Raw genomic sequence first — 16,437 nt, forward strand, 5'->3', positions numbered from 1 at the left:
ATTGTACGGCTGTTGCGAAGGTCTCATGCCGGTATCTTCCAAAATATCTTCATGAAAATGGGCCGGCTATCTGTGCTGCACACACGCATCCAATTCATGACCAGCCCTTACATGCAATTTGTAGATACATTCCACTCCTGTTCACACCTTCGCGACCCTCGACCCTTACTCCAGGCGCGGCCTCGGAGACGTGCATCGCAGCTTGTGCCCAGGCGTTCATTGGTGTCTCCGACTGCAAAGGTACGATGTGTGGCATGAGTGAAATACATATGCCCTGCTGTGGGCGTACCGAACGTCCCAAAGTATCTGAGTCCACCAGAGGTGCCTTTTGACGTCCGGCCAGGCACCGTGCGCCTCCTGACGCCCGTCTTGCTGCCCCATGCAGGCCGCCGCCTCCACATGGAGGACCGACATACTATCCTTCCCGACTTCCAACTTTCCCCCACCACATCGGGCATCCCTCATCAGTTTGCGGCCGTGTACGACGGCCACTGCAGTGCTCGAGGCTCAGAGCACGCGGCTGACAGGCTGCATGAGCTGCTCGCCGAGCAGCCCGAGATCCAGACATGCCAGGTACTGGGGAGGTTGGTAATGGTCTGCATAGGCGGGTACTGAGTGTAAATGGGTGAAGATGTGCATCATAAATGTCATAGCTCCCATCATTGGCCACGGACCAGCCCCTGCCACCCCCAGCCATGTTTAATAATCCTCATCCTACCTCACTCCTTCCCCCCCCTGCCCACCTCCCCCCCAAGGGCATGCGCGAGGTGGACGACACGGCCATCCAGCGCGCCTTTGCGCGCGCGTTCCACGAGATGGACCTCGAGATGGTGGATGTGGCCAGCGCCGCGGGACAGCAGTACGGCACCACTGCCGTGTGCGCCCTGCGCATCGGTCGCCTCATGTACATCGCCCACACCGGGGACTCGTGCGCGCTGCTGTGCCGGGGGGGGACCCTGGTCAGGCTGACGGAGGACCACAAGCCCGCCTCCATGCCCACAGAACGCGCTCGCATCGAGGGCCAGGGTGAGGGTGTGTGTTGGGTGGTTTGATTGTTGATATGGTGCTGGCGCTGCTGTGCTGGGACAGGGAGGGGAGTGTCCAGGTGGGAGCCTGCGGGGAGGCTGATTGTATGTCATTGTGTCTGTCACCCGTGTGCAAAGTCTGGAAACCATACACAGCCTGACCACACAAGTTCCCCTGCCACGACTCAGGTGGCCGTATCATGTACAAGGAGGATCGCGTGCTGAGCAATCCGCGGGGCTCCCGCATCTCGCGACTCAACATGTCTAGGGCCCTGGGGGACGGCAACTTCAAGTCGCCCAAGCGTCTGGTGGAGGCGACGCCGGATGTGGTGAGGGTGGCCCTCCGGCCCCACCGAGACCAGTTCTTCATCTTGGCCAGGTGGGGGAAGACTGCGTGGCAGGTCTTGGAGGGGCTTTTCTCTGGTGCTGCGATGGGGGCCCGGGATTGACGGGCATCCAGAATCAGGCAGAGTGGGTGGAAGATAGCCGTGCTCGAATCCCAGCCCAGCCCACAGAGGCTCACGAGGAAGCCATTGCTATTCCTTACATCTGAACTTCGCTCGTGCCCCTCTCCCGACCCACCTCTCAACCCTATCCCCCTCGCAGCGATGGTGTGCTGGAGGTGATGAGCGAGGATGAGGCCATTGACATCGTGAAGACGACTGTGGCAGGCAGTCCGCCCTCCGGTGAGCGTGAATGCCATCTCGTTGGTGGTAAGACACAAACGAATCTGTCGTGGCCACGCCACCTGATCACTGGACAGCCTGGTGCAGAGCACCAGGGTCATTCCAGGCCCCGCTGTAAGATCATGATCCTAACCTCATACACAACTACCCCTCTGCAGACGCTCTGGCAGGCCAGGCTGCGGCCGCCCTCATCCGGAGGGCAACCGCGCTCCAGACTCGTGACAACATGACTGCCGTTGTGGTACTGCTGGAGTGGTGACAGCAGCCCCTGTCACCTCATTCATCTGACAGCAGCGATCTCGGGGTTGTTGCCCCGCTCCCACACTGACACCAAATGAGGCGCTATGGCATAGCCAAACCCAGGGCTCTCCTCCTCAACATTGCCTCTCTCTTGCGGCGTCGCTTGAGCACCCGCGCACCTCACAGCCCTCTGCAGCTCTGTTGAACCCCATCACCTCATCAAAATTTTCAAACGATTCCTCAGCATCAGCTTCGTGCACCCATGCAAGGTCCTTGACCCGCATATGATTTTTGAACCCAGGCTGTAACTGTAACGATTTTCATGGCAGGGTATCGTGACCCTTTGGTCTCTTCGTATCTCACATCTGTGCATGCACAAGGGTGTAGCCGGCTCAGGATCTATCTCAGCAGGCCTTGGCCTTTTTCCTGCCGGGAAGCAGGTGCTGGTATGCTGCCAGGGTCTCGCCGATGGCTTCATCTGTCTCCACTCCCATGTCCTCAAAGACGTCAGCCTGGATGAGGGAGGAGAGGGGCGTGACCATGTGACTCGAAGAGGCCCCTTGCCATGGCCGATCAGCAGGTCTGGATTAAACAAGTGCAATACAATCGACACCCCCACCCATACCTGATTCGCCTCCAGGTTTTCTGATACCGTGTCCCAGATGTCGCGGAACATGCGGCGATACCTCTCCCATGCGGTCAGTCCCGTGGCAAACCTCTGTTTGGGGAGCGCAGGATGAGAGAGAGGTGCATTTAATCGGCGTGATGTGGCGCAGTGTGTTCAGCACCATGACCTCTGCAAACTCAGAATACATGCTGGATCAGGGCAGGCATGCACTGGCCCCTTTAGAGTCTGCATCCTGTGCCCCGGACAGCTCAACCCCGGCAGGCACCTTGTGCCCCACAGGCATGCTCTCACCTGCTCCGCTGCTGCCACGTCTTCAGCAGACACGGCCACAATGCCACCACCCCGATGCGCCGCCAGTTTCGTCTCGGCTTCCTGCACCTGTTGCAGTCGAGTGGCGATCTGAGCCTGCAGCTCCTCCACCGTCAGGACGGAGTTCAGCTGAGCCAGCTCTGTCGACAGGGGAAGGTGCACAGGGTGGAGGGAAGTGACTGCTGACAGAGCGTGTGAGCAAGCTTCATCAATCAGCAGCCTGTCAGACACCCACACATTATCCCCCCCCCCCTGATGCATTCGCATGAGGATATCCACCATACAGTGATCAACGTCCCCCCTCACCTTTTCGCTGAGCAGAGATTTCGGCCTCAAACTCCTTGCGGCTCTGCTGCAGTTGGCTGATCCTCGAGAGTTTGGCGTCCTTCTCCTGCAGTACGACGTGGAGGAATGGAGCGCCTAATACCGAGGGACGGCACGGCAACTTCCTTGCACAGCTCTTGGTGGCTCCCAAGCCCCGCCCAGGCCCATGCCTCCTCCGCCACAGCTATCGTACCGCCGCATCGAGCTCAGGGAGACCCTCTTGAGAAGGAATGAAGAGCTTCTGCTTCCCAAACTCCTTGCAGCTAATTTTCCCGGCCTCGGCGAGCGCCATGAGTGCCTTTTCAACCTGGGCCTTCTTGAATCCTTGCGACGCCAGCATGTCGGCAACCCCCTGCTTGCGACATGTGCGCACCGATGGGTTATGTAATGAGGTTACTCAGCATTTATTCACCGATTGCGCTCGCGATGCGATACCTGGACATTGTAGGGCTTGTTGGTGTCCGCCAGCAAGGCCAGGCACTTGGCTTCGGCCATGCCTCCTCAAGCTTCTCCAGCAGCTGCCTCTTGTACCCTAGGAGTATATACGCTGCGCCACTGATACGAGTATCGCCATTTGTCCTCTTCTTCCACATGCCTCTCGCCCTCGCGTCATTCAAGTCTGGAGGCTCCACGCTGTCGGTCACGGGAAATCGTATTGGTCTTGGGCGCGGGAAAGTTCAGGTCACCTTTATTCCTCCACCAAGTGCTCTTCCAGGAGGAGCAACAGGCAGCAGCGATTGCACACTTTTCCTGCTTGAGAAGAGCACATGGTGCTGCTGTTTTGAGGTGTCCCCACCCCAGCCCCTGCTCGTCAGTTTCTGAGGGATCCGGCCTTCGGAGCTCCTGCCCGTCCCGCCCGGAGCATCTCCGACCATGGCGCAGCAGGTGCTTGAGCGCGACCCGCTGTTCAGACGGATGCGCATGAAGCCAGAAAACAAGGTGAGGCGCCCGTCGTTGGGCACTTCCGGGCTCACACGGTGAAGGACTGTCGTGTCGACGGGGTTTCCTCTGCGCGGCGCTTTCTGTGCTGGAACATCCGTCTGCAGTTGCCTTCTGTGGCATTTTCATCTGATGAGAGTACTTGCTATGCTGCGCCACGATGCTTCCTCGCCCGCAGGTGTGCTTTGACTGCCCGGCCAAGAACCCGGCCTGGGCCTCGGTGCCGTACGGCGTGCTCATCTGCCTGAACTGCGCGGGCGTGCACCGCAGCCTGGGTGTGCACCTCAGCTTCGTGCGGTCCACCACCCTGGACTCCTGGACGGAGGAGCAGCTGGCGGTGATGGCGGCGGGGGGCAACGGCCGCGCCCGCACCTTCTTCAAGCAGCACGGCTGGGACGAGGTGGGGTCCGACAAGATCGAGGCCAAGTACACCTCCCGCGCCGCCCAGCTGTACCGCCGCCAGCTCGAGAAGGACGCCGCCAAGCTGCTGGAGGGCGACGCCGGCGCGGCCGGCGGGGCCGGCGCCGGCGACGCGTCCGACCCCTGGTCGGACAGCTACCGCTCCAAGGGCGCGGCGCCCGAGGCGGCATCGCCCGCCCGTGCCAACTCCCTGGCCTCGCAGCGCACCTCCAGCGCGGAGGCCGCCGCGCCTGAGGCCCCAGACCATCAGAGCCCGCCCGCCGCCGCGCCAGCCCCACGCCGCCCCGCGCCCGCCGCCCGGTCGGGCGCCGGCGCACGCAAGCCGGCCGGCAAGCTCGGGGGCGGACTGGGCATCCGTAAGGCCGCCGTGCGAGTGGATGACTCGCTGTTCGAGCAGGAGCCGGCCGCGCCAGAGGAGGCGCCCGGCGCGACCAACGGCGAGGGCCGGGCGACCGGGCCCAAGGGTCAGGCCCACGGCAGCAAGGACTTTGACGACGAGGACTTTGGCGGCGCACAGGCGCCCTCGTCGCGCTTCGACCTGGACGCGATGGAGGAGCGGGCCCGCCCCCCTGCTCAGGTGAACATCTCTTGGGGGGGATCTGGCACTTGGACGGCGCTCCAGGATTTCGGTTGTGATGGTGGCAGCGCTCTTTGAGAAGCAATGGTCTCGCCATGCCCCAGGGGATCTGTCTGCCATTGTCTCAAGCAGCCACTGTCTCTCCCCTGAGTCGCATCCCTGTTGAGAAGGCCTCCCCCCCCCGGCCAGCCACTCATCACTTGAGCACCACCCTGTCGCAGCGCGGGCAAGACGGCCACCTGAAGCTGACGTCTAACGACGACTTCTTCAACGACCCCCTGGGCTCAGACGCCGGCTGCAACTCCCCTGGCGGTGGGGGCTTCGGCGGCGGCGGAGGCTCTAGCGGCTGGGGCCGCGCCTCCCGCTCCGTGCCCGCCGGGCCCCCGGCCACCACCTCGGACGCGTCGGGGTCGGCCGCCCAGGCCCGCTTCGGGTCGGCCAAGGCCATCTCCTCGGCTGCCTATTTCAACCAGGACAAGGGGGAGAACGACTACGAGAAGCAGGCCCGGCTCGCAAAGTTCTCGGTGAGCGGCGGCGCATGCGGGGCCGAAGGCAGGGCGGGCGGGGCGGAGGGCATGGAAGAGGGAACGCATGTGAATGATAATGCTCCTCGGTCCATTTCTGTCTGGCTCTCCCTTTTCACTTAGCCATGACAGGGCCCCACTATGGCCGGTTGGCCCACCCCCAATCCCTGCAAGTTTACCAAACCTTGCCCTGCATCCTTACCCTTTCGTGCCCTCACCCCCCTTCAACCCCCCCCCCCAAAAAAAATCATCGATCCACGCTCCGCAGAGCGCGGGCGCCATCTCCTCGGATGCCTACTTTGGCAGGGAGGACGAGTCGCGGCGCGGCGGCGGCGGCCCCGGCGCAGGCAACCTGGACATGTCGGCCGCGGAGCTGGTGTCCAAGATCAGCCTGACCGCGAAGCAGGACATGGCGCAGCTGAAGAACATGGCCAGCGCGGCGGGGTCACGGCTTTCGTCTCTGGCGCAGGGCTTCATGCGGGACCTGCAGGGAGGGTACTGAGCGGTTGGTGGACGCGTGATGGCATGGCCGACTGCACCCGCTGGCAGGCCGCCTGCCTGAACCCCCAATCAAATGTCTGGCAAGCGATGCCCGAACACCATGCTCAGTTCTGGCCCGCCATGGCGAGGCATGGACGTTGTAAGGAATACTGTTGAGTGGAGATCATCTAGGGGCTCTGAGACCGATGCCGACGACACCTCCTCGCGCCTCCGATCGCCGTGCACGATGCTCGCATGAGAAGGTACAAAGCGATGCGTATCAGGCTGCAAGGCGTCGTGGAGTAGAGGGCAGGCTTGATCAGCAGTCGCATGTAGCGGACGGAAGGCCTGACCGGGGGTCACGCGCAAAGCCTCGAGCATGCACAAGTGTATCGGAGGAGATGGAGCTGCCCCGGAACAAGGTCATCTGTCATGTGGATTTGGATGCGTTCTATGCGCAGGTGGAGGTGCGAAGGCCCATGGAATGAGATTTTGGGACGGCTGCATGGGGTCCTGCCAGGCAGTCAGGCTTTCTCCTACTCCCTCCCGAGCGTCTCGTCCAAAGCCCGACACCTTCCCCTCTCTGCCCCGGGCTCCCAGGCCAAGCGCGACCTCAACCCCCCCGCCCAAAAAAGGTCATCGATCCACGCTCCGCAGAGCGCGGGCGCCATCTCCTCGGATGCCTACTTTGGCAGGGAGGACGAGTCGCGGCGCGGCGGCGGCGGCCCCGGCGCAGGCAACCTGGACATGTCGGCCGCGGAGCTGGTGTCCAAGATCAGCCTGACCGCGAAGCAGGACATGGCGCAGCTGAAGAACATGGCCAGCGCGGCGGGGTCACGGCTTTCGTCTCTGGCGCAGGGCTTCATGCGGGACCTGCAGGGAGGGTACTGAGCGGTTGGTGGACGCGTGATGGCATGGCCGACTGCACCCGCTGGCAGGCCGCCTGCCTGAACCCCCAATCAAATGTCTGGCAAGCGATGCCCGAACACCATGCTCAGTTCTGGCCCGCCATGGCGAGGCATGGACGTTGTAAGGAATACTGTTGAGTGGAGATCATCTAGGGGCTCTGAGACCGATGCCGACGACACCTCCTCGCGCCTCCGATCGCCGTGCACGATGCTCGCATGAGAAGGTACAAAGCGATGCGTATCAGGCTGCAAGGCGTCGTGGAGTAGAGGGCAGGCTTGATCAGCAGTCGCATGTAGCGGACGGAAGGCCTGACCGGGGGTCACGCGCAAAGCCTCGAGCATGCACAAGTGTATCGGAGGAGATGGAGCTGCCCCGGAACAAGGTCATCTGTCATGTGGATTTGGATGCGTTCTATGCGCAGGTGGAGGTGCGAAGACACCGGGAATGAGATTTTGGGAGGGCTGCATGGGGTCCTGCCAGACAGTCAGGCTTTCTCCTACTCCCTCCCGAGCGTCTCGTCCAAAGCCCGACACCTTCCCCTCTCTGCCCCGGGCTCCCAGGCCAAGCGCGACCCCAACAGGCTGGCAGGCAAGCCCCTGGCGGTGGTCCAGTACAACCCCCAGGGGGACCTGAGGACGCTGCTGCCAGAGGACGACCGTGTCATACCTGCCTCCCCCAACTCCATCATCGCCGTATCGTATGTGAGACCGCCTGGCCTGCCCCAATCATTGACGAATGCTACTTCCCCTTCCTGGCAGACCCCAGGCGAGGTGGCCCCTTGCCACCCAGATGCATGGTCATTGTTACAGCAGCCCAGGACTCTGGCAATGTACCGGCCCCTCAAATCGATTCTCTCCAACCTCACACGCATGCACGCGTGCAGGAGGCCCGGGCGCAGGGCGTCCGGCGCAACATGCGCGGCGACGAGGCCTGCGCGCTCTGCCCGGATTTGATCCTGGTCCAGGTGCCCACCGCCCACGGTAAGGCTGACCTGACGCTCTACCGCGCGGCCGGGCGGCGCGTGCTGGCGCTGCTGGCGGCATGCGCCGGCGCCTGCGAGCGCGCCTCCATCGACGAGGCGTACCTGGACCTGACCGAGGCGGCCGCCGCGCGGCTGGCAAAGCTCGGCCCGCCGCCCTTTGCGCCGCCGCCCGGCGCGGAGCGCGTGCACGTCGGCGCGGAGGCCCCCGCGGCGCCGTGGCACGCGCGCGCGCGCTCTCTCTGGCAGCCGGGCGAGGCGCTGCTGGCCGCCGGCGCGGCGGTCGTGGCGGAGCTCCGCGCCGACGTGCGCACGCAGACGGGTTACACCTGCTCGGCGGGGCTGGCGCACACCAAGCTGCTGGCCAAGCTGGCCTCGGGCCTGCACAAACCCGACGCGTGCACGCTGGTGGCAGCGGCGGGGGTTCCCGAGCTGCTGGCGGACCTGCCCTTGGCGCGGCTGAGGATGCTGGGTGGAAAGTACGGCGCGGGCCTGACGGACGCCCTGGGCGTGACCACGGCCGGCCAGCTGGCGGCGCTGCCGCGGAGCCGGCTGGAGGCGGTGGCGGGAGAAAAGGACGCGGCCTGGCTGGGGGGGCTGTGCCGTGGAGTGGACGGGGAGGAGGTGGTGGAACGCCGCCTGCCCAAGTCCCAGTCGTGCGGCAAGACATTTCGGGGCCGACGCAGCGCACTTGCCGACCTGAACGCTGTCCGTCACTGGCTGGGGGTGCTGGGTGGGTTGAGGCGTGAGGAGGGGCAAGGGGGGCGGGGGAATGTGGAGAGCTGGCGAGCAGGAGACCTGTGTGGAGGGCTGATGCTGGATTGTGATCAGGCTGGGCATGGCGTTGGGCATGGACCACGGTGGCCCTGTGAAGTGAAGGTGGGCTTCTCTCCTCAGCGATCTAGGGAAGGCATGGTCCAACCTCCGCACACCTCCCTTTCATCTCACAACTCCACCAGGCAAGGAGCTGGAGGAGCGGCTGGCTGCTGACCGTGAGGAGAACGGACGCATGCCGACGCTGCTGACGGTATCGTGGAGCCGGGATGCACCCCCCGCCCTGGCTCCCGACGGATGGGCGCGGGTGCCCAGCGTGCCCAGCGTGTCGAGGTCCTGCGCCCTGCGCCGCCCCGAGGCCGCGGCGATGGCCGACGACGCCGCGGCCCTGGTCCGGCGCTGGGCATCCGTGCAGCCGCCAGGTGGGATGGGAGGGCGCGAGTGTGTGGGGGGGGTTGGGATGGAGGAGGCGTTGCCCGAGGAGATGGTGGGACGAGCAGCCAGAATCATGCAATGTGTAGCTTGCATGCCCTAGCGCTCCGTCCCTGAGGTGCCACAGCCCGTTCCTCTAACTCCAATGTACTTCCACCCACCTTCCAAGGCTGGAACATCGGGGCCATGTCCCTAGAGGCCTCCAAGTTTGTGATGGCCCAGGGAGAGTCCGCTGCCATCACCAGGTTCTTCAAGGCAGGAGGGGCGCAGGCCGGGCCGAGCGCCGCCGATGCCGTCTCGCCAGATGGGGCAGGGGCGAAGCTGGAAGGTGACGCAGGGGCCGGCGAAGGTGTCCATGTCGTGCAGAGTGAGGAGTCGATGTGCCCTGCGTCTGGCAGCCAGCAGGTGGCGGAGGGGCGCCGCAGCCCCACGCACGAGCCAGGCGATGGAGCTGAGGCGTCGGCGAGCCCGGCGACGCGTCCTGCGCCCGGCGTGAGGCCGGGCGCCCTCCTTTCCTCGGAGCAGGAGGCCTTCCTCGCCGAGCTCCCGCCCGAGCTGCGCTCCGAGGCCCGGGCCCAGCTGGGCGTGGCGGTGATGAGGTCGCGCGTGGCGGCAGGCAAGCGCCAGACCCCGGACAGGGGGAGGGGTCGGGCAGGGGCGGCTGCCAGGCCCGCCAGGAGGAGGCTGCCCCCCGAGCAGCAGCCCGGGGGATCCACCCTGGACAGGTTCCTGTCTGGAGCTTGATGAGCGTGCCCGCTGGCACTGAGTGAGGCGAGGGGTCCCTCACCGGCTTCTTGTGCATACCGGCCTGCTTCCCTTTGTTCTGTCATGAGCTGCCCTGGCCCCTGCTCGTCCTCCCCCCTGCACCAATTGCGTATGCCCTGGTCACCATCAGCGCTGCGCAAGGGGTCAGCTGTACACACGACCTGGCCATGATCCCAGCCCCAGGCAGTGCACCGGGGCTCAGAAGTTGACAGTGGCGCGGATGCCCACCTCCTCGGCGGGCACCTCTCGCCCCGTCCCCGGCTCCCGGACCTTGAGGCTGGGGGACACGTCCACTACGACGCCGCGCTGGACGTACAGCTCCTCCTGCACCGCCCGCGCCCGGACCGCGGCCCTGGCGTAAATGGCGCGCGCCGCGTCGTGCCAGGCGGCGCGCACGCTGCGCCGCTGCGCGCGCTGGAAGTCCACCAGCGCGCGCAGCGCGTCCCAGCGCCGGCGCGCGGCGCGCTGCAGCGTCGTCTCATGCGCCGCGCGCCGCACGGCCACCGCCGCCGCGCGCGTCGCCTCGCTCACGCTCTGCCCGTGCCAGCGCAGCGTCACACACGCCACACCCAGGTTGCCTGCCACCGACTCCCGCGTCAGGCACGGTGCAGGGCTTGCGGCGGCGGGTTGGCCTCCCGTCGCCGCAATCGGCGCCGGCGACGCCGCCCCCGACTCAGCCGCAGGCAGGTCGCCGCCACCACCCTCCTCGTCCTTCCCTCCGCCAAAGGGCAGGCGCGCGAGGTCGGCGATGCCCAGGTCGCGCCCGCCCTCCGCCCCCGCGCGGGCCATGGCATAGAGGACAAGGTGGGCGGCAGCGTTGAAGGCATCAGCGCCCCGTCCCGGCGCGGCGGCGTCCAGCCCGGACCCACCCGCACCCGCGCCTGCCCCGGCCTGGGCCAGGGCCCGGGCGCGATCCGCGCCCTGCTGCAGGCGCGCGTGGCGATCGTAGAAGCGGTGGCGCAGGCAGGCCGCGCCGGGCGACACCTGGTCCCAGAAGGGGGCAGGCGCGAGGACGAGGGCAGAGTCCGCCGGGCTCAGCCTGACGGAGCAGAGCTCGGGGTCGCAGCGCAGGCGGCCCTGGGGACCTGTGAGAATCGGGTGCGGGGGAAGGAAAGGGGGTGGACTTTTGACAGCCGGGGTTTCCTGAAAGGCGCGTGCAAGGGCCGCTGGCAATCCTCCCCCCTGCCACTGATCAGGCCCAAAGAGCTTCTTGTACCGGCCATGCATCACGGAGCGGGTGGCTGCGGGCCCGGCCGCACCTTTGAGGCCGGCGAAGCCCAGGGCGCGGGTGAGGTGTAGCCCCGGGGTGCGGCCGTCACAGACCATGCAACCTTCCAGGCCCGCCCTTTCCTCCGGGTTCCTCAGCGCATGCTCCTCGCCCAGGAAGCGGCCGGCCGGCGCCACGGAGTTGAAGTTTCCGGCGGTCCGCGCCAGCAGGCAGCGCGAGTCGCCCACACTGCACACGTGGGCGCTGCAGGCTGGAAGGTCCACCACCGCCAGGCATGCGCTGGCGCCGCTGGAGAGCCGTGCCTGGGAGGAGGACATGGGGCGGTTAAGATCGAGCTGGAGGGACATGGGAGTGGGTGTCAGTGATAAGTGTATGGCGAGCAGCAATATGCAGCTGGCTGGGGTGCCTGCCACCACCATGTGGATGGCTGCGGGCCCCAATCCGCAGGCTCAGCCTGGCACGAAGCACAGGGCATCTCGCAAAGCTGAGCATCGGCTCCCCTCACACACCGCATGCGGCAGGGCCGGTGCTGTAAGCAGAGCGGCCTCCAGAGCCAGCAGCGTGCCCCTCAGGGCATCTTGCAGGGAGGTCGCGGCTCCAGCTTGCTCGGTGAACACCTGAGGGCGGTGAGAGGCACATGATATGACGCTGAGTTGGCCCCATGCCATCCCCTCGACCCTGCACCTTGCAAGATTCTCCACCGATGCATGTCCCTCCAGCTGGGCTAAGCTCCCAAGCGGCCGCCCACCTGGTACGCCCGACCGTGGAGGAAGGAGACCACCGCCTCGGCATGGAGGCCTATCCCCTGGAACACGGCGAGGAAGAGGTGCTCGCGTGTCTGGTGGACCAAAGTGCGCACCGTGTCCTGAGTCTGGGACCTCCACCCCGCAGTCTGCACGATCAGCTGGGCGAGGCCCTGATCTGTGCTGGATGTAGTCTCTGGGTATGTCGCGCGGTTCACGACATCGCTGGGGATGGGGGGCGTAGCAGGTTTCGCAGTCCTCGCGTGACTCTGCGGGGGTTCCGCGTTGGAGCTGGACAAGCACTGCCCCATCTAAAAACGCATCGCTGTTCTTAGATTTATACCGCGAAGTTCATCCTGAAAGACGTGTAGGAAGGGGTTGCGCATGTGCTGCTCCAGCATCAGTGAGTGCAGCCGGTGAACGGAGGAAGAACAGATGCCTGACGCCGGGGTTCATGTTTGCGTGCGCCCGGGGAACGAATCTCGGGGAGATCTCGAGGGCGGACTGATTCAACGGGGTGCTTGCTGATTACCCAGATACACACTTGTGCAACGACTCGAGCATGTTAAAGACAAAAGCAGACAACTACGACGTGTTATTGCGCTTCTTAGCGCTCTTGAGAACAGACATGCAGCATACACGACTTCTGGGCACCTCGGCACCCCGCCCCCTGCAAAGGACAGATACCTCCAGCCTTCCCGCAAGGAGGACAACGGGACCCACACAGCATGCTGGAAGCTTCCATACCAGCTCAGAATGTAAGATTCATCTTGATCTTCCGAGACCCTACCCTTCGGCCCGCCCTGTGTTACGGCCTGCGCGTCGAAGAAGCTGTGCCGAGCAGGCACACGCGCTCCCCGGAAACCAAGCTCGTTGGCCAGCAGCACTGGAGCAGCAACCTCGAAGAGGTTCAAGCGCGCCGGAACGGGCCAGTACAACGTTCGAGACTGACCATCGGCATGAAGTCGAGGTAAGGGCTTCGGAGCAGGGACTTCTGGTTGTTGTGGTGTACAGAGGGGGTCCAACCGCCAACCAGCAAAGGATTCAGGCTGCTGTCCAACCTCCCCCTTTGTGCAGCTGCTGATTTTGTGGATGCTTCCTTCTGGGATCCTCCTTTCCTCTTGGCTGCTGAAGAAGGCAGCGGCCCTCCTCCTCTTGAGTGCTCTCTGTGCGGCCGTCCCAGCCGTTCGGGGCATGGCCGCTGGCATCCTGCGGTCTGGATCCAAGTGGATGGATGCGCAGATCGAAAGTCCTCGAGCACGACTGACGGATCACAGGACGCTGAGAAGATGATTGCAGGTTACGATCAGCTGGGCGAGGCCCTGATCTGTGCTGGATGTAGTCTCTGGGTATGTCGCGCGGTTCACGACATCGCTGGGGATGGGGGGCGTAGCAGGTTTCGCAGTCCTCGCGTGACTCTGCGGGGGTTCCGCGTTGGAGCTGGACAAGCACTGCCCCATCTAAAAACGCATCGCTGTTCTTAGATTTATACCGCGAAGTTCATCCTGAAAGACGTGTAGGAAGGGGTTGCGCATGTGCTGCTCTAGCATCAGTGAGTGCAGCCGGTGGACGGAGGAAGAACAGATGCCTGACGCCGGGGTTCATGTTTGCGTTGCGCCCGGGGAACGAATCTCGGGGAGATCTCGAGGGCGGACTGATTCAACGGGGTGTTTGCTGATTACCCAGATACACACTTGTGCAACGACTCGAGCATGTTAAAGACAAAAGCAGACAACTACGACGTGTTATTGCGCTTCTTAGCGCTCTTGAGAACAGACATGCAGCATACACGACTTCTGGGCACCTCGGCACCCCGCCCCCTGCAAAGGACAGATACCTCCAGCCTTCCCGCAAGGAGGACAACGGGACCCACACAGCATGCTGGAAGCTTCCATACCAGCTCAGAATGTAAGATTCATCTTGATCTTCCGAGACCCTACCCTTCGGCCCGCCCTGTGTTACGGCCTGCGCGTCGAAGAAGCTGTGCCGAGCAGGCACACGCGCTCCCCGGAAACCAAGCTCGTTGGCCAGCAGCACTGGAGCAGCAACCTCGAAGAGGTTCAAGCGCGCCGGAACGGGCCAGTACAACGTTCGAGACTGACCATCGGCATGAAGTCGAGGTAAGGGCTTCGGAGCAGGGACTTCTGGTTGTTGTGGTGTACAGAGGGGGTCCAACCGCCAACCAGCAAAGGATTCAGGCTGCTGTCCAACCTCCCCCTTTGAGCAGCTGCTGATTTTGTGGATGCTTCCTTCTGGGATCCTCCTTTCCTCTTGGCTGTTGAAGAAGGCAGCGGCCCTCCTCCTCTTGAGTGCCCTCTGTGCGGCCGTCCCAGCCGTTCGGGGCATGGCCGCTGGCATCCTGCGGTCTGGATCCAAGTGGATGGATGCGCAGATCGAAAGTCCTCGAGCACGACTGACGGATCACAGGACGCTGAGAAGATGATTGCAGGTTCCATTTAAGTTGGTCCAGTACTGCCTTTTTCACATCAGGCCAACTCCGCACATACGTGCTTCCAAATTTAATGCCTGTATCTCGAGATTCGTCTCCAATTGGTTTGAATAAATTATGTCCCACACCTTTCATCGATTCTTCATGCAAGGTTACAATCTTGTACCCTCCCCGCCCATCCAGACCCTTTCCCTCAAATGTCTAATCTAGATCAATGTGTGGTGTGACACATACAAGTCGTATGCGATGCTCTCTCGATTGCAGGGTTCAGAAGGGGGTGCAGGTGCCCGAGACCACTCCATTCACCGTGGAGATCTAGCCCAGCATGTGCGGAGCGAGAATCCCAGTACCACCCTTCATCCTCTAGCAGTACCTCGCCGAATAATCCCGGGGTGCCACAAAAGGGCCGCCAGACCCCCTCCTCGCTCCTTTCCGACGACCCCCGTAGCTTGGCAGGGACGCCGTCATCGACACAGCTGGTCAGACTTCGCCAGTGAGTGTCCTGGAGGATGGGCGAAACCGTGGTGCGGCTCCATCCTGGCTGTGGGCGCAGCCATTCTCCGTCCATGACCCCCCCATCCCACCCAATTCCATTGCAGTGGCAGAGGAGGAGCATCACGACGTGCACTTCGAGGTGCGCGCTGCCCCCGCCGCGAGTTTGCGGCCCCATTCTCGCGTCCCGAACCCATTCCCCCTTCCTCCCGGCGCCCCACCCACGCTCTCCCCATCCCCTTCATATTGCAGGCCGCCGATGCCGGTGCCTCCAAGACCTTCCCCCAGCAGGCCGGAACCATCCGTAAGAACGCATACATTGTGATCCGCGGGCGCCCCTGCAAGGTGCGCGGAGTTTTGAGGCCTGGGCCGGGCCGGCATCGTCGCCCGCCTTGGGGCCTGGTGTGGGAGCAGGGATCCCCGGCGCCCTCCATGGGCGTGTCGTTGACCTTTCTGCCCCGCTACCCGCCATGTCTCCTTCAGACAACAGGAAGCTGTTTGTGCCCCTTCAGCCTGAGCGAGCCAATCCCCTGTCCTCCTTTCACCCCCCCCCTCTTGCCTGCGTCACAGGTCGCCGATGTGTCCACCTCCAAGACCGGCAAGCATGGTCACGCTAAGTGCGTGTTCGTGGGCATCGACATCTTCACCGGCAAGAAGATGGAGGACCTGACCCCCTCCTCCCACAACTGCGACGTGCCCCACGTCACCCGCACAGACTACACCCTGCTGGATGTCACCGACGACGGCTTCGTGTCGCTGATGCAGGAGAACGGCGACCTCAAGGACGACCTGACCCTGCCCAAGGGCACCGACGAGGCTGAGAAGCTGGCGGTTCAGATCAAGGCCGACTTTGAGGCGGGCAAGGAGCTCATCGTCTCCGTCCTCTCTGTGAGTCCCTGGGAGGGGAATGGTGTGTGTTATTTGTTGCCTTGACCTGGGGGTGTAAGAAGGAGGTCTGTGCACCTGCCATGGCAAAGGAGGACTCCATCCTTGGGTGCACGTCAGAAGCTGCCCCTCTGTCCAGCCCTCAGCGCACGTGTGACCTGTGTGTGGTGGGGATGACCAACCTAGTACCATCAAATTCTGAGGAATTGCCACCGTGACGATTCCATTTTCAGCCTTGTCTGAGCCACACACAATTGCGTGCGGGGGCCATATTTGGCCCTCACGGGAGGGGAAGGGCGCCCACCCCTGGGCACATCACCTCCCCGGCTTGTGTGCCTTTCTCCGATACCAAGCCTACCCACCCATCTCCCTGCAGGCCATGGGCGAGGAGGCCATCTGCGCTGTGAAGACCAGCAACACAAACTAGATTCTTGTCGCATGACCCCCCGTATGCAGCCCCCTGTCTGGTGGTGGACTGTGCCGGGGCGGGCGGGTGCCTGCAACCCCCCTGCCTCGCGTGCGGGAGCCCTGTATCTTCTTACCAAGACGCACACGTGCATGGCATGGGCTCAGGGCAGGCGGGGTGTCGAGTGGTGGTGGGACTGAGTGGGGGTGGTGCAGCGCCGCGT

The 16,437-nt window shown here is 63.9% G+C and overlaps 6 protein-coding genes across 6 annotated transcripts; 4 read left to right on the forward strand and 2 right to left on the reverse strand.

Moving 5' to 3' along the window:
- Window positions 1–399: 399 nt before the first annotated feature.
- On the forward strand, window positions 400–1,970 carry F751_3289 (putative protein phosphatase 2C 24; the record flags this gene model as incomplete). The annotated part of the gene is made up of 5 exons (XM_011397666.1): window positions 400–573; window positions 756–1,026; window positions 1,215–1,404; window positions 1,632–1,711; window positions 1,870–1,970. The coding sequence occupies 5 exons, from the start codon at window positions 400–402 to the stop codon at window positions 1,968–1,970; spliced, it is 816 nt and encodes a 271-aa protein (XP_011395968.1).
- A 385-nt stretch (window positions 1,971–2,355) lies between these two features.
- Window positions 2,356–3,552, reverse strand: F751_3290 (Homologous-pairing protein 2-like protein; the record flags this gene model as incomplete). The annotated part of the gene is made up of 5 exons (XM_011397667.1): window positions 2,356–2,463; window positions 2,577–2,669; window positions 2,871–3,028; window positions 3,195–3,279; window positions 3,406–3,552. 5 exons carry the CDS (start codon window positions 3,550–3,552, stop codon window positions 2,356–2,358), a joined length of 591 nt encoding a protein of 196 aa, XP_011395969.1.
- A 533-nt stretch (window positions 3,553–4,085) lies between these two features.
- F751_3291 (putative ADP-ribosylation factor GTPase-activating protein AGD9) lies at window positions 4,086–6,174 on the forward strand (the record flags this gene model as incomplete). Its single annotated transcript, XM_011397668.1, has 5 exons — window positions 4,086–4,151; window positions 4,330–4,551; window positions 4,906–5,148; window positions 5,370–5,672; window positions 5,941–6,174. 5 exons carry the CDS (start codon window positions 4,086–4,088, stop codon window positions 6,172–6,174), a joined length of 1,068 nt encoding a protein of 355 aa, XP_011395970.1.
- A 1,248-nt stretch (window positions 6,175–7,422) lies between these two features.
- On the forward strand, window positions 7,423–9,990 carry F751_3292 (DNA polymerase eta; the record flags this gene model as incomplete). Its single annotated transcript, XM_011397669.1, has 6 exons — window positions 7,423–7,488; window positions 7,622–7,762; window positions 7,945–8,082; window positions 8,290–8,773; window positions 9,000–9,236; window positions 9,416–9,990. 6 exons carry the CDS (start codon window positions 7,423–7,425, stop codon window positions 9,988–9,990), a joined length of 1,641 nt encoding a protein of 546 aa, XP_011395971.1.
- A 219-nt stretch (window positions 9,991–10,209) lies between these two features.
- On the reverse strand, window positions 10,210–12,293 carry F751_3293 (putative protein phosphatase 2C 3; the record flags this gene model as incomplete). The annotated part of the gene is made up of 4 exons (XM_011397670.1): window positions 10,210–11,096; window positions 11,271–11,574; window positions 11,749–11,856; window positions 11,988–12,293. The coding sequence occupies 4 exons, from the start codon at window positions 12,291–12,293 to the stop codon at window positions 10,210–10,212; spliced, it is 1,605 nt and encodes a 534-aa protein (XP_011395972.1).
- Window positions 12,294–14,326: 2,033 nt separating this feature from the next.
- On the forward strand, window positions 14,327–16,235 carry F751_3294 (Eukaryotic translation initiation factor 5A-1/2; the record flags this gene model as incomplete). The annotated part of the gene is made up of 5 exons (XM_011397671.1): window positions 14,327–14,381; window positions 15,031–15,065; window positions 15,176–15,268; window positions 15,494–15,811; window positions 16,185–16,235. 5 exons carry the CDS (start codon window positions 14,327–14,329, stop codon window positions 16,233–16,235), a joined length of 552 nt encoding a protein of 183 aa, XP_011395973.1.
- Between the last annotated feature and the right edge of the window lie 202 nt (window positions 16,236–16,437).

The sequence above is a fragment of the Auxenochlorella protothecoides genome (assembly GCF_000733215.1).
Source record: "Auxenochlorella protothecoides strain 0710 unplaced genomic scaffold scaffold36, whole genome shotgun sequence".
In the NCBI taxonomy this organism is placed as follows: Eukaryota; Viridiplantae; Chlorophyta; class Trebouxiophyceae; order Chlorellales; family Chlorellaceae; genus Auxenochlorella; species Auxenochlorella protothecoides.